Source organism: Tupaia chinensis, unplaced genomic scaffold (genome assembly GCF_000334495.1).
Source record: "Tupaia chinensis unplaced genomic scaffold, TupChi_1.0 Scaffold000078_1, whole genome shotgun sequence".
Taxonomy (NCBI): Eukaryota; Metazoa; Chordata; class Mammalia; order Scandentia; family Tupaiidae; genus Tupaia; species Tupaia belangeri.
Genome location: NW_006159539.1, coordinates 8,311,359 through 8,323,891, shown reverse-complemented (window position 1 = coordinate 8,323,891; position 12,533 = coordinate 8,311,359). Strand labels below are relative to the sequence as shown.

At 38.7% G+C, this 12,533-nt stretch overlaps 1 protein-coding gene across 5 annotated transcripts in view; it reads right to left on the bottom strand.

The window, feature by feature from the left end:
* Positions 1-10,949, bottom strand: part of CHD2 (chromodomain helicase DNA binding protein 2) — a 125,841-nt gene extending 114,892 nt beyond the window's left edge. The window contains exons 1-2 of one of the 5 annotated variants that reach the window (XM_027769131.1): positions 10,352-10,949; positions 9,874-10,007 (exon numbers count right to left, since the gene is read on the bottom strand). In XM_027769131.1, coding sequence (XP_027624932.1) covers positions 9,874-9,935 — 62 coding nt within the window. In that variant the 5' untranslated portion in view covers positions 9,936-10,007; positions 10,352-10,949. Of the gene's footprint in view, positions 1-6,202; positions 6,697-9,873; positions 10,008-10,351 lie in introns of those variants that run through there. The other 4 variants (XM_027769134.1, XM_027769133.1, XM_027769132.1 and 1 more) reach the window with 4 other exon arrangements.
* Positions 10,950-12,533: the final 1,584 nt, after the last annotated feature.

Below are 12,533 nucleotides of genomic sequence, written 5' to 3'. Positions count from 1 at the left end.
GTGACCATCCCCTCTGGGGGGTGATTTCTCACTTTCTGTCTCTCTGTCTCTCTCTGTCTGGCAAGCGCACGTGCCCTATTGCAAAAAATCTCTCCAAAAAAAAAAAATAGAAAGGACTTAAAACAGTTTTAAGCTCACAGTAAGCACTGTAAAAGATTGAGTCTTCTGTAAGCACTCAACTTAGTTTTCATTGAAATAATCTCCCACAATCATTTCATCTACAGACCTGAAAGTTCATTCAGATGCAAAATTACAACCTGTGGTGTAAACAACTTTGAAAAGTATCTACTAATCCTTGATAACCATATGACTTAGCTGAAGAAACAAAAAGGCAAGCATTTAAAAAGCTATCAGCAGGACTAGAACCACCCACAAGTCTTTCAAAGAAGAGGACTCAAGATAGTTAACCTGCAGAGTTCCTTTAATCCTAAAAGGGTTACTAACATTTCTGCTTTGCTGAACCTCTCCTTAAACAAACCTTACATATAAACAAAAGACCCTTCAGACAGTAACTGACACAAATGAAGCATGTAATAGATGCAAATCTACATTGACATTTTTCTGCAAAATGTTCACCACATACGATTTTCCTTGATGGCAAAATTTGGCAATGAAAGATCACCAGCTATCAGGCACGAGACTCAGCTATAACCCATATAAATATAAATGTGATACCCTGAGGTTTACAGCCATATTGTGCTCTCCCTGTTTTATAAGTACTTGATAAAATTCACAACAGACAGGGGCCAGCTGGTAGCATGGTAGTTAGGCACTGAATTCCCCCATGGCTGAACCTGGTACCTGGACACTTGAAAATCATGCTGGGTGCATGCCCAAGATCCCAGGAGGGGAATGGAGAACAGACTGCAGGGAAGCCATTCCCCCTGAATCACTCTGAGAGGGGACTGCTCACTTTCCTCTCTGTCTCTCCTACCCTACGGCAAAAAAAAAAAAAAAAAAAAAAGGCTGGGGGACCAGGGGAGGGAAATTCACAACACACAGTGGGTAACAACCACTACTCTCAGTACCTGCTCCCGGCCCAGCTCAGTTCTGCTACTAAGCTGCCATACCCACAGGCTAAGACGACACTGGAGGGCCAGGTTCGATTCCCGGTTCACTTTATAAGTCAGGCATGATCGATCGCATGCACCCACAATCCCAGTGGCTTGCTGAGGAAGAGGCCCGAGGATCAAGAGCCCATAGCCAACATGGACAACACGGCCAGGCCCTGTCTTAAAGCAAATGAAGGTCAGGCATGAGTGGTGCACACCTCTAGTCCCAGCTGAGAGAAGGGGCAGCAACTTGTGAGACCGTGTCTTAAATAAATACCAGCTTTTTAAAAGCTAAAAATAAGTAACTATCCCTCAGCATAGTCTGTGTCCACTGCTGTAAGCCTTTGGTTTCAGATGGCTACCTCTAAAAGCCAGGAGGAAAGCTAGCTTGAAGCATAATGTAAATGTATTTAAACTAACTGAGGAATATAAACTTTCTGAGGTGCTTGGAAGGGGTAAGCAGAGAACCACTTTAAGGAAAAGTGACCACTGGAACAACTGCAGGACTCGGGAGGAATTCAAAATGCTCATGAAAACATCCCATCTGCATATATATTTTAAAGGTAGGCCTGGAGGTCGATCTGGCGAGACATTTAATAAAACAAAATACTCCTCTCCCACCAAGCCCCTCCTTTTTCAACACACCATTCCAGTTTGCTTTCAGAACCCCACATTCGAGTTGTTACTAAAACTGGTCTAAAATGGGAACCTTAAAAAAAAGGGAGGGGGACAGGAAATAAAAAGATGAAGGGTTACTGGAACAGGATGTAAGAACGAGAACTGTTCCATCAGAAGATGTTAAACCCGTGGAGACACTGCAAACATAAGGGAATGCATGCAGATAGGAATCACATGGAGAGCTTTGGAAAATTAACTAAATCCTGGAGGAAACGATAGAGACTGTTATTTTTAGCTCTCCAAAGTCTGAAATCGGAGCTAAAAACAGAAGTCAACTAACCCGTAGCCCAAAAAGCAAAGGAAGTAGAAGGAAATCAAAAACACACAAATCTTTTTTTTTTTTTAAGAGGTTTTTGGTACAGGGCGAGTGCCCTCGCTAGAGAGAGACAGAGAAACAGAGAGAGAGAAATCACTCCCAGGGGGGATGGCCATGCAACAATCCCTTTTCCTCCATTCTCCTCCTGGGATCTTGGGCACGCACGCACGCACACATGCCTGGCATGAGTTTAAGCCACCAGGTCTGGGACTCGAACCACGGTCGACTACATGAGAGTTCATCGACATAGCCATTAAGCTAACTGCTGTTCCCAAAAACACACAAATCCTGAGACCATAGTTACAACAGAATAAACTGCACGTCAGGCATTATCCTAAATCGAATATACCACATACAGTGAAGTACAATGACTAAGAGCAAACTACAGTCAATAAGATAACGGTTATACTATTGCTGTTACAAGTGTATCCAAGTTACACTGCATCGCAGCCTTCATGATCCACTTTTTTTCCTCCATTATTCGCTCTTTACTCCAACATCTTGAGAGGGGAAATGAAGCAAAGGGTAAACCAAGGAAATGATTACCAGCTCAGCGGTGGGCAGGAGGAGGGCAGAGCAAGACAGCTACTCAGAGTAACTGCCAAGACCGGGGCTGGGACTCACACACACAGCTGGTGCGGTCCACACGGCCCATCAACAAAAGACTAGCTCCTCTCAGAGAAAAAACATCCTCGCAGATGACTAACTGTAAGATACACCCAAAGAGTCAACTAATTAAAACGTTGCCTCCTATGACCAGCAGGTGGTGTGGTGGTCGAGGGCACTGGACTCCCACATGGCTGACCACAGTTCGAGTCCCGGACCAGGCGGTTTGGACGTGCACTCATTCTCTCTCTCTCTGTCCTTCTCTGATCAAAATAAAGTTTAATAAAATAATTCTTCAAAAATGAAAGGTTGCCTCCTAAAATCATTTTTGCACCTCTCTCCATTCCTGGCCCAGTCTCATGGCAGACCAGACCAAGCACTGCATCCAAAGACAACCTGGCCCCAAAGAGCTACTTCCGGTCAGAAGGTGGTGGTGGGGCTGGACTCTCACATGGTCAACCGCAGTTTGAGTCCCAGACCCAGGGGCTTGAAAATCACATAGGGCGCATGTGCACGCGTGTCCAAAATCCCTAGAGGAAAATGGAGAAGGGAATGAATGCGGTGTGGCCATGGGGGCGGGTAGGGAATGAAGCAACTTCTCAATGTATCTCTCACTGTCTCGTTCTTTCTGTCTCTCCGGTGAGTACAAGTGCCCTACGGCAAAAAAATCTTTTAAATAAGTTACTTAGAGGTACAGGAAGAAAGTAAAATGAAGCAGTAAGATTAGAATGCTACTACTACTAACTTACATTTGTTGAGTATTTCCAATTGACAGGCTGTCTGATAAGCATTTTACGCACGTTATTTAATCTTCATGACCCAGTGAAGACTGCCATCATGTTAAAATACAATTACATGTCCACCCATGAGTTCTTCATTGGCCTACACATTGAACAAAACCCTTTAGTACTAACTAAAAAGTGGAACTATATTATGTACACAGCTCTTAAGGGGCACAGAGGTAACAGTTACAAATCACAAGATGACTCGGTAGAATTAAGGGCGAAGCATAGAATACTGTTGCCTTAGGGAGGACACTTCTGCAACATTCTCTCTCTCAAGATCATAGTGGTCACATTTTCTCCAAACTATAGACACTCCAGTAAAAGGAACTGAAACACTAAGTATGAAATATGATCCAATAGAGGTTGAAACAACAAACAAACAAAAGCAAAGCAAAAGTCCCCCATAACCAACATGTTAACAGTAAACTACTACACTGGAACTGTTTCAGAGACCATATCAGGAAGGGCCTCTATACACTATGTTCCTTTCATCTATCTCACAAAAAAAAAAAAAAAAACCCTTCTCCACTTCAGAATCTAGACAGAAATCTGGGAGCTCTTTTTTAGAAAGGTCTCTGCACGCAGACTCGCCTTAGTAACTGAAGTGTAGATCAATGAGGGGAAAAGACTGTAACTGACATTAGGGATGTGTTCCAGCACTAGCTGAATTACTGATCACAAAACAAACTTGTAACAGACCCTGGGCATTTGATGACTCAAATTTTCTTATTCTGGCTTTGCATCAATAACCTAAAGTTCCAAAACAATTAGTAACTGGCAACTGTGTCAGTGCCCAGACAAGCTGGACTACAGGAGGAATTGTGTGACACCTCAGCATAAACAAACATTTGTATATAAAATAACTCATGTGATTTTTTAAAAAAGTTTCCTTATTAAAGTGACACGCCTTCAAAAAAAGCCAAAGGAGTTCTACAAATGAAAGGAACAATCTAAAAGATCTTAAAAAAAAAAAATTATCACTAGATGCCACATACAGAAAATCACTCAATCTTCCAAGTTTACTACATCAACTTATATGGAAGAAATGAGGAGCTTGGAAATTTCAGGTGGTCTCCAGTATTATCTCTCACTGAAAGAATTCAAAAATCTGGAGACAGAAAAATTCCAGCAGCAAACACATTTTTAAGGTGGCTCTGGCAAGACATTTAATAGAAAAACGATACCTTTCCCACCATACCTACAAACCATCTTTCCCACCCCATCTTCCCTCTTCAGCTCCCAACTCAAGCTGTTATTAAAAATGGGTTTGCTTTGGGATGGGGGAGGGAGGATTAGAAACTAATTATAAAAATCTACAGGTTTCAGGTGAAAATTTACCAAACCTTCCAGATCTATTCCTTAAACAGTAACTCGCTAGAACTTTAATACTAAAACTCTTGGTCAAATGCTGCTTGCCTGCCTTAGTCCACTGTCAATCTTTCTAAAAGTTGCTAATCTCCAAAGAGTCAAATATCAATTGGGAACTGCGCGTTCTATCCACACACACACAAAAGTGATTAAACATTCTCCTCTTGCCATTTCAGATGATTCTCTGCAGGTGAGAGGAGTGGTGGGGGGAAAGGCTCAGTGAACAGTACCCCCCCAAAAAGGCTCTGATCTTGAAAGTTATTTATCCAAGTACATTACCAACAGTTCATAGCTGAATTGTTGTATCACGATGTGCATTTAAGTCATGTAGTAATTACAGCAGTTTGGGCTAAAACATCTTTAATGAGTAGTTTATATACTCCTAATCATAAAGGTAATGTTGTCTAACTTAATTCTATACCACTTTCAGGAACCCAAGTGGGCATTTGGCCAATTCTAAGATATGAACACAACTAAGTAGGATTCAATCAGTCCACAGAAAGGGAGCAGGAATTATTAAACCACCTTTGTTCTTGAAAAAACACTAAGAAACTGAAAGCTACACAGAAAATATTCAGCAAATTCTACAAGTGTGTCTTTCAGGAAGTAAAATATTTTATACATAATATACAGTTAGCATATAGTTTTAAAGATCACTTTAAAATCTTTGATTATTTCTATAAAACAGAAATCCCAATTTCACCTGGTTTCCATAAATTATCCAAAGAATTCTTCCCAAAAAACCTAGACTATGTGAAAACGTATAAAACTCCCATTATTGTGAATTTTACCTTTCACAAACTTTACTCAGAAACTTGAAATGCGCCCAAGTATCTGTACCTATACCCAAAATTTCCATCATTTTTACAAGTAACAATTTTATCAATATAACAACTCTGAACTGTAGCTTATTACGTTTTACTTGATTTCTGCTTTACTCAAATAGGGCAGGAAAAAGTTCTGACGATGGACACTAGAGAAATCTAGTAATAAAGCCTTTCCTTCGCGCATTACTTATAACTAAATTACAAAGTCGGCACAAGTAAACTTTTTTTTTTTTTTAACCAGAAATCCCTGCAAAGGGGTTCTCCAAACACAGCAGTTTAACAAGGTGAATCCGTACTCTATTAGAATTCCCAGATTGGGACTCTGGCAAGTCTCCCTAGATTTTATTAGGCAAATATGCTATTAGGCCGGGTTTGGAGGGTCAACTGTTCTTTTTTAGCAAACACTATTTACAGCTAAGAGTTGTTTACAGCCGCTTGTTCTTAGAGTAATGGATGTCTAATACTGTATTGACATTTTGCAGCTAGTTATTCAATGAAAATCCCTGAACTAGTTCATGCTTAACTATGACGTTGTGAATTTTAAATATAAATCACTTAACACATACTGACCTGAGGTTTTCTCCATGAAATGCAAATTGAGAAAATGTATGGTACCAAGTGAAAACACATGGGGTCGAGTTCACATAATCGTCCCTTTCTTTATGAGCCATTGTTAAACGACAGCCGTAATACCGGCTAAGACTTCCCAATTATATTTAAAAACATCCCTCTCTGGCACTGGGACGGTTCTGGTCAATGGGAACAAAATTAAAACTCAATGATCTCCGCACGCAGAACAGGTGGGAGGAAGTCCGCTAGGATTTGGGAAGGGAAAGCGAAAACTGTAAAAACAGGGGTTTTCTATCGGAAGATTTCCGATTAGCGCCTTTTACTTTTTGTCCCCAAGTTGTGCCGCTTCTACAGCAGAAAAGCCATTCCAGAAAATGGGCAAAGTAAGACACGCTGTGGGTTGAGGTCTGCGGCTAGCCTGGGCAAAGGACTGCCCCTAGCAAACTCATCAGCAAAGCAGCCGCCCACCGGAAAGTCCCAGCCAGTTTCCCAGCTTTACTCCGCCCCGCTGGCTGGCGCCTCGCTCAGCGGAGGAAGCACCAAACCGGCGCACGCGACTCGACGTCACTGCGCCTGCTCTTTTGCGCGACGGGCGCCTGACGTCACGGGGCGGGGCCTGCCTGAACGCGCCGCCGTTGACCCGGCTGTTACCAGGCGCGCGCGCATCCAATAAACACGCGGCGCCGGCGCCGGCCGGCCTTTGAACTCGGCACGGCAACTTCCTGCTGTTTGGCGAGTACACAGTGCAATGCAGTATGTCTGTCAGCGCTGCGGCACAAAGGAACAGCCATTTTGTGACTGAGCTGGACCTGCACCAAGATGCCAGGGACTCACAAAAGCTGCTGCCTGCACTAACTGTCGAGATGCCCTTTATTTCAGCACAAGAGCATTAAAGGAAGAAGAGAGGAAGGATAAGAAAGGTTTTGGTACTTTAGGTTTCAATTCGTTTATTTTCAATGTTCTCAAAAATCCCGATTTTTAAAAGTATTATCAGCGACATAAAATGGCTGCCGCTTAAAACTGCCTATTCCTGTCCACAAGCAACAGAATGATGCCATTTCTAACTGTCCCCAGCCTTTTACAGTAACTGCTAAAAGGCTGATCAAAGTGTGAGATTTTACCCTGCACCTCAGCGTATCAAAATAAACCTGGCTCAAAGGCAGATGACTTGGAGATAAATGTAGTAACTCTCTGTTCTTTAAAGGTAATTTGCAAATGCAGCGTCTTGAACACTCACAACCATGCACACAGAATTCCGTCCACATCCCCTTCTTTCCACTTTGACATTACTTAAGTTACCCCAAAACTGCACATGATAGTGCAATAGATAGGGTCAAATGTTTTATAAAGTGTTCATCAATAAAACTTTAAGTATTAGCACATTTTAAATATTTTTCAAATGGAACTTTTGAAAGTGGATTTTTCATCAGAATTGTGATATACAAAGTATGAGCTTATTAGACTTATCCTAAATATATAGGAATACAAACTTATCACTATTAAGTATTGCAAGATTCCAAAAACAGGAAAAGCCTAGGTTTACCTAAACTTCCACTCATTCCTTCCATATCCTAAATAATCAGACCAAAGTTGACTTGACCTGCTAACTCCCTTTCCTCCCATGTGACTCAGGCTGCAAAGGTGATTTTTGTAGTATTCCCTAAACACTACACTTTATGCCACAGATAGAGGACATTAAGAGATCAAGGCTGATGATTTAAGGAGCCAAATACTAGTTCACAGGGCCAGGCACCTTAATTTGAGCTCCCTAGAAGAAACACTGATCTCCTACACTAAAACACCACCAACATCCTTTAGCTTTACAACTTTAAAAGGAAGTGATGTCATAATTATGTACATGTATTAAGGGATGCAATTTAGGATTAGAGTAATTTAAAACTAACTCCACCTTCTCTTTTAAAAAAATCTCGAGTATTCCAAGACATTCGCAAGGTACAGAATTCAAATTATTACTTGACAAGAAAACTTTTAAAAGTATACATGCTTCTTGTTCAGCTGTAACCCCAATATCAGTAGACAAATGCGTGACAACTTCCAAGTAGTGTTCCAAGTGAGTAAAAATGCTAAAAGACAGCAAACAATGCTTGGTTTTTTAAAATTAGAAAGCACCATCTGATCAGTGACATTAACCACAAACTCTGCATAAGAAAGTCCAAACTGACGTGAGACTATGCAAATCACATACTCAAGGGAACAACGATTTTAGTACTGACTTTTTAATAATTTGTCAGATATACCTGGGGACTCCCACTTCTTCAAATTGTCATTACTTTCCAGAAAAATCAGCTTAGGATGAATAGGGAAGGTTTCTGTCCTAAATATAACCTAGTAATTATAGGGGCAGGCAATTGATTTCAAAAGACAGCAATGCAAACTGTTACAACTCAATTGCAAAAGAATGTAGACTCATATTTTTAAAAGCAAGTCTCAGAATATTTTTAGTCTAAAATAATATTTAAAATAGGAAATAAAGCCCATTCAAAAACTTCTGAATTCACTAGTTTGATAGGAAAAATATTATTTTCAGAAAACTATAAAATAAAAAAATTAGGGAGAAAAGTCAAATAACAAATCACTTCCTAGTGAACTGCGTGATTTTAAATGTATAACATGACAATTCATGAAAACATACATCAAGAAATGCATTCATATATATTTTGTAAAATTAATATACAGAGAGCATACAACAAAAAAAATCTTAGTCTTTATTACTTAGTCACTATTAAGGTACTCCAAGGAATGTGAAACAAATGATTTGAACAAACAGTACATTTGTAAGCTTCAGAAGATAAAATATTCCAGACGACTCTGTCGAAATAAATCAATAAATTTAAAGCAACTACAACTAAAATGTGAGAATAAAAAAACTATCAACAGAAAGCACTTTCATAATATAAGCATACGAGTGCATATAATATCATAAACCTAAAATATACAATTACAATTACAGTAACACAAAGTGAAAGTATGTAACAATATTCAAGGATTTCTGTGATTACAGATTTCATAAATGCACCATCATGTAAGGGTTCTGATAAATCATATCAAAATTTCCTAAAATGTCAAGTGTATGTAAAGAAATAGAGAGTCAAATAAAAATATAAACTGAGAGGCATCAGTCAGAGGGTCCTTTTTGTAATTTCATTTTTAAATGTACATTTTTTCATTCATATAACTTTCTCAAATGTCTATTTACTATAATTTACTACTACAAGGCTCCTCTATGGCCCTCAGTTACAAGTTTGGATATCCTAGATTCTTCAAAGAAAAATTTGCCTTGTATGTAAAATGGTGCAATGCAGCAGTGGCTAAACCGACAAGGTCATTTTTCTGCTGCATAAAAACCTAAAAACAGAAATTTACTGACAGAAAAACTGTAGTTTACAGGAAAGGCCCTTCTGAATAAAGGTACCTTACCTTTTGACTGCTGTAAGAGGCCTTAAGTCACAACTCAACTTTCATAAATTGCTACCAAAAAATTAGGGTGTGGCATATTAGCAATCTCAAGGTCATGCTTTAAAAAACGAATCCAAATAAGAAAAATACTTCTAATAAAACAGACAGCACTCCATGTCTGTCAAGGTAAACAACTGTAAGCTGAGGTTTCCCCAAAAAAAAAGACAAAAAGGAAGAAAGTTGATAGCTCATACCTCGATGCATTGCTGTGTAGCGAACTGTCCTCCTCTTGGCTTTTGTCCTTATTTCTCATCATCTTTTAATTCTTAAATATTAAGGGGGGAGGGGGAATCTGTGTTTGCTTTGAAGTCCTGTGCCCAGGTATTTACTGTCAAAAGTTGAAAGAAAGGTAAGGTCCTGGCTTCTACCGAAGGTTTTTATTATCAAGAACAAAGTCCTGACGATGTTAACGATATTGTTATAATACAACAACGGCAAGCACGAAAAACAGAATATTATCTTTTCCTTAAAAAAAAAAAAAAAACACACAGGATAAACTGAACAGTGGAAGCATCACTATCAATAAGGAAAGTTTCTCAAAGTAACACACTGGATACAAATAACAATCTCTGTATCTTATTGCGTCATCCAGGAATTTCTCATATTTACATAAAATAAAGGAAGCTTTAACATACAAATCTTTCAAATTATCTCTAATGATCGTGAACTTACCTGATCCATGTAGTATGTCCAAAGCCAGAGTCCTATCTAGTAGTAGAAAAATATCAGATCCCAAATAATTAAAAATAAAGGCAAAATCCTCCGCTAAAAACCGAAAAATAAATAAAATAATCCTCAAATGTGTTAAGTGGTCAAAAAAATAAAGCAATATTTAATACTAAAACGGGTCCGGAAGAAAAAAAAACCTCATTAGGAGAGCGCACAAAAATGGAGGTGCGCCATGGCTTCTAAGCTGGAAAAAACAACGACCTGGGCTCTCAGTACGGCTGCTTCTTTCCAACAAGGCACGAAAAAAAAGCTCCTAAAAGCTGTTTTTCTCCCTAAAAAAGGTTCGAATCGACCCCGGTAAGTCACTAGGAGAGGCAGGGGGCTGCGGGGGCCCCCTGAGGCTGCCCGAAAGTTAGGGAAAGTTGCGTAAAGTGAGGCGAAGGCAGGGAGCAGAGCGCGCTCTCTCTAAGGCACAGCCGCCATCTAGAGCCTCCTTCCCAGCTCTGAGAGCTCTGCCTTTGATTGACACTCTCTACATTTACCCCACAACTCAGGTGATGTACCATAGACCCACCCCTTCATCTCCACCAAAAAAAAAAAAAAAAAGAAAGAAAGAAAAAAAAAAAAAAAGAAAGAAAGAAAAAAAAAAAAAAAGAAAGAAAGAAAAAAAAAAAAAAAGAAAGAAAGAAAAAAAAAAAAAAAGAAAGAAAGAAAAAAAAAAAAAAAGAAAGAAAGAAAAAAAAAAAAAAAGAAAGAAAGAAAAAAAAAAAAAAAGAAAGAAAGAAAAAAAAAAAAAAAGAAAGAAAGAAAAAAAAAAAAAAAGAAAGAAAGAAAAAAAAAAAAAAAGAAAGAAAGAAAAAAAAAAAAAAAGAAAGAAAGAAAAAAAAAAAAAAAGAAAGAAAGAAAAAAAAAAAAAAAGAAAGAAAGAAAAAAAAAAAAAAAGAAAGAAAGAAAAAAAAAAAGATCCTCCATCCCAGGGAGGCTAAGACCCCCACCCCCACACCTCAGTGCCCCTCCAGACCACCCCATGGGGGGAGGGAGGAGGGTTTCTTAACCCCCTCTGGCTCAAGCACCCTTTTTAAGCCAGACAGAAATGTAATTTGTTCCTTTTGTCTAAAGATCTGCTAAATATTTCAGTCCTTGAGCTAAAATAACTTCCTCCCTGGACAGGAAGTGGTGTTTTATCAAGCCATTTTGAAAGAGGGATAATTTTTAGAGAATCTAAAGCTCAGTTTAAGTACTAAGCTTATAAAAAATCAAACCCCCCATGGGTAAAATGGCTTCTAAAGAAAAGCAAAACCTCAGTTACATAAATTAAATTCAAGTATTGCTTTCGTTATAATGTCCAAAAACCATCAAAAGACAGTTTAAGGGGGAATTTTCCATCCCAACTGGAAGAAAGGGGTAAATTTTACAACTCAAGAGCGCCTCCCTAGTGTTCAGTTGCATTAGAGCAAAAAAGTTAACAACCATTTTTTACTCAAGAGTCTCTTATTTTCTTGGTATTTTTACAAGATTTATTAACCCATTATATAACCATGGGAACTTTATCAAAAGAAAAATTCTCATACCCACAATAGATTTACTTTCTCACATTGATTCAGGACAAAGTTCTTCAAACTCACGCACATGAACCAAACATGGCCACCTTTAAATCAGAAACTCGAAAACTCCACCACCAACATCAACACAACTCTTCCCTCAATTATTCCAAATCAATTTCTAAGTTTATACCCATTTCAACAATGTTATTAACAAGTGGTCACATCTCATGGCAAATTAGCCAAGTAATGTCACAGGGCAATTTCTACTAAATATTAAAACCATGAGACCTACAGAAATAAAATTATTACTAATATCAAAAACAAGGATTCAATATTTTTTCTCAACTGTCCACCCCATGCAGACAAATGAGCACATTTCACATGCCCAAATTCTTCAATCAACTTTCCTTTTTCCTTACTCAGTATCAGAATCTACAAGAACCATGTTTTTCCTTCACTAAGGAAATCCACATTAGATAAACATCCAACAAAACCAACAATATTGAATCTAGTCAAATATAAAATCCTTAAGCAAAACCTTCCATTCTTTCTTTAAAGTAACTAACAAAATGAAAACTCAAACTTCCACCCTAAACTTCATACAAAGACCAACCTCAATCATCAATGAGAAAGACTTCTAC